Raw genomic sequence first — 3,619 nt, 5'->3', positions numbered from 1 at the left:
CTATTAGGATTTTAAAATCCCTTATAAATATGCGGGCGATCCAACATAAAGAGAAGAAGAACGAAAAAAAAAAAGAAAAAAAGTGAGAGAATAAGAACACAAAAGAGAGATAGCACATCCTCCATTAACCTATTATTCTAGAAGGACTTGAACGGTGGATTTGCGATCGTGCTCATTTGTAGTTCGATCCACCGCGAGTTCGGAGAGTTAGAAGACCTTCAAGGACGATCCAAGGGCACGTGAATCAATCTCTACGATCCGGGCTCATCGCGTTCTAGCGTGAATCGCTTCCGCAAAAAGGTACGAACAAATACTTCCGCTGCGTTCTACATTGGTATCAGAGCCATATTAGGCTGATTTCGTGCCCTAGATTCACTTTTTAACGAGTTTGCATGCATAAAATTAAATCTATCATAGTTTAGATTTTTTTTCTTGCAAGTATGTGAGCGTTAATGGCGGTTTTTTCAAAAGTGGATATCTTTGCTTGATTTTCTCACATCTTGAAGCACCTATATTGTAGATTAAATCTACAAAGTTTGATTTAATATGGTTTTGTATTTTAAGAGAAAAACGAAACCCTAAATCAAAACTTTGGGGATAGCTTGTTTGATGTGTGATGTATATCTCATTGTGAAACTTGCATGATTTGGAAGAGCTCCTCACAAGCTTTCTATTGATGTATTTCTTGCATGATTCGGAGTTTTAAATCATAAGTTATGATTTTTTGAAGTTTATCCATCTAATAAAAAATAAAATAAAATACTGTTCCGTTGACCACGCGGCTTGGAGCAGTGTGGGCGCGCACGCGGAAAGCACGAGGGCCGCGCGGGCCGCACCCACAAGGCAGGCCCCGCAGGCCAGGCAGGCCTTGCGCACGCTGCGCGCCGCGCTCAGGCCACGGGCCGCGCGGGCCTTGCAGGCAGCACGCTAGCCGCGCGCGGGCCGCGGGCCGCGTGCTGGTCGCACAGGCCTTGCGGGCCGCATCCTGACCGCGTGTAGGCCGCGCGGGCCGCGTGCAGGCCGCGGGCCACGCCGGCCGTGCAGGTCTTGCGGGCCGCATGCAAGCCGCGCGCAGGCCACGTGGGCCGCGTGCAGGCCGCGGGCCACGCGGGCCGCGCAGGCAGCGTGCCGCGCGAGCTGCACGCAGGCTTCGAGGGCCGCGCGCTCGCGGGCCGCGCGCGCGCGGGCCGTCCGCACGAGCCACGCGAAGGCTGCGCGAGCCGCGCACGATGGTTGGCCTCGCGGGCCGCCCGGGCCGCGCTCAAGCCATGCGCGAGCCGCGTGGGCAAGTGTGCGCAGACCGGGCAGGATGGGCTGCGTGTTGTGCCGCAGCCCATGCGGACCTGCAGAATTTTGTTATAATAATAAAATAATTTTTTTTTGGCTTATTAGATTAATTAATATGTTTTAATGATATATGTTGCATGCATTTATTAAAATGATTTAATATGTTAACATGCATAATGCCTTTAATGATATATGGATGTAATTTTGGCATAATATAAAATTTTTTTATGCATATTATGTCAAGTGGGATTTTTAATTTTGCTAGAGTAAATAATATGTCTTTACTCCCAAATATTTTGTGCACCTTAATTAAATAATTTAAAATTTTTGACATGTGGTGTGTGATGTGATTATGAGCATAGCGAAATTTTTCTTTACGCATCTATGATCTAATTTTTAATTTATTTAATTAGAGATTCGGCAAAATTGAATATATGTATCGTGTGCTAATTTTAAAATACCTTTTTCTGCGCATTGCATGAACCTAGTGAGATTTAATGGCCTCCAAATAAGTTGTTGCGGATATGATTAAAGGCGAGAAATTGGATGGTAACAATTATAATATTTGGCACCGTAAAATTCAATATGTTCTCACTGAGCAAGAGGTCCTGAAAAACTTGAGTAATAAAATGGACCAACCCATAGAGGGCACTAGCACCCAGGCTTGCCGAGATATGAAAGCCTATAATAATTGGCTTAAAAAGGATCGCATTGCTCGCATCATGTTACTGAGCAGTATGCAGAATGATCACTTGTGCGAGTGTGAGCAATATCCGACTGCGTATGACATGTGGGAGGCTCTCAAAGCAAAATTTGGTGTGACTTCGACCACAAGGTTGCGCAGTCTTACTATGCGGTTTGACAGTTATAAGAAGCGTGCTGATCAGACTATGAAACAGCACGTGAGAATAATGTCAAATATGATTCGCGAGTTAAAGTCGGCTGGCGGCACCTTAACTGATGAGCAGCAGATCCAAGTTCGCTCACTTCCCAATTCGTGGGAACATATGCGAGTAAATTTGACCCATAATGAAAATATCAAAACTTTTGAGGATGTTGCACGGCATTTGTTGTTGGAGGAGGAGCGACTTGAGGCTGTCAAAACTCCAACTGCCAATGCTGCTGAGTTAAACTTTCGCGAACATCTGGGTTCAAGCGAAAGAGGACTACTGGGCCTCAAAATCGTAGCGGATCCGCACCTAAGAGCGTGAAGAGCACTAAAAGAAAGAGAAACAAATGAGGTGGCAAGAAAGACAAGTCAAAGATTACCTGCTTCAATTGTAATCAGCTAGGACACTTCGCTCGTGATTGCACTGAACCGAAGAAGGTACCTCTCTATCCCGATTCTCGCTCTTTTGTTTCTTCTAACACGTTTGTTGCTGAATCTCTCCCTGTGTGGATTGTAGACTCAGAAGCAACAGACCACGTAGCGAGAGATCGGATAGGATTCGTCGAGTACCGTCGTGTGCCTGCTGGGAGCAGAAAAGTATGCATGGGGAACGATTCAAGTGTCGATGTGTTAGGCGTTGGTACATACAAGTTGATCATGCAAGGTGGTCGAACTTTATACCTACATGATGTACTTTATGCTCCAGGAATTCAGCGGAACTTGTTTTCTATTCTTGCTATGCTACAGTTAGGCTTTTCTTTTCGTTTTGAGAATGATGTAGTTAAGATTCATCTTGAAACTATTTATTATGGAAGAGGTTTTATGTCAAATGGTTTTATGATTTTGGACATTGATTATAATATTAATAATAGTGATTCTTTTTCCCTGCTATCTTCTGCTGAGAATGATCACAATGTTTCAATTAAATGGCATGCACGTCTTGGTCATATTGGGCAGGATAGAATGACTAGATTAGTTAGAGACGGGTTATTGAGCTCGCTCACTAAAGTCGACCTGCCCACATGTGAACATTGTTTAGCGGGAAAAGCGACCCGAAAACCATTTAATAAAGCTTCAAGGGCAGAATTTTCTTTACAATTGATACATTCCGACATTTGTGGCCCAATGAGTGTGAGGGCAAGACATGGTGCTTTTTACTTTATTACATTTATAGATGACCATACGCGCTTCGGTCATGTTTATCTGATCTTCCATAAGTCTGAAGCATTGGATTGTTTTAGACGTTATATTAATGAGCTTGAGAATCAGTTAAATATGAAAATTAAAACCTTAAGAACTGATCGAGGCCGCGAGTATCTATCTAAACAATTCAAGGAATTGTGTGATGAAAAAGGAATAATAAGACAGCTGACAATTCCTGGCACTCCGCAGTAAAATGGTGTAGCAGAGAGAAGAAATCGCACCTTACTTGATATGGTTAGG

The 3,619-nt window shown here is 43.9% G+C and overlaps 1 protein-coding gene across 1 annotated transcript; it reads right to left on the bottom strand.

The window, feature by feature from the left end:
- Positions 891-1,337, bottom strand: LOC109723823. Its single transcript, XM_020252310.1, has one exon. It carries the CDS (start codon positions 1,335-1,337, stop codon positions 891-893), a length of 447 nt encoding a protein of 148 aa, XP_020107899.1.

Source organism: Ananas comosus, linkage group 2, assembly GCF_001540865.1.
Source record: "Ananas comosus cultivar F153 linkage group 2, ASM154086v1, whole genome shotgun sequence".
Classification (NCBI taxonomy): Eukaryota; Viridiplantae; Streptophyta; class Magnoliopsida; order Poales; family Bromeliaceae; genus Ananas; species Ananas comosus.
The sequence above is the reverse complement of the archived record's forward strand: the minus strand, read 5'-3'. Positions and strand labels throughout refer to the sequence as shown.

Bases quoted from the DNA above. Each gene is read 5' to 3' on its own strand.
- LOC109723823 (XM_020252310.1), bottom strand. From the start codon at position 1,337: ATGGGCTGCGGCACAACACGCAGCCCATCCTGCCCGGTCTGCGCACAC.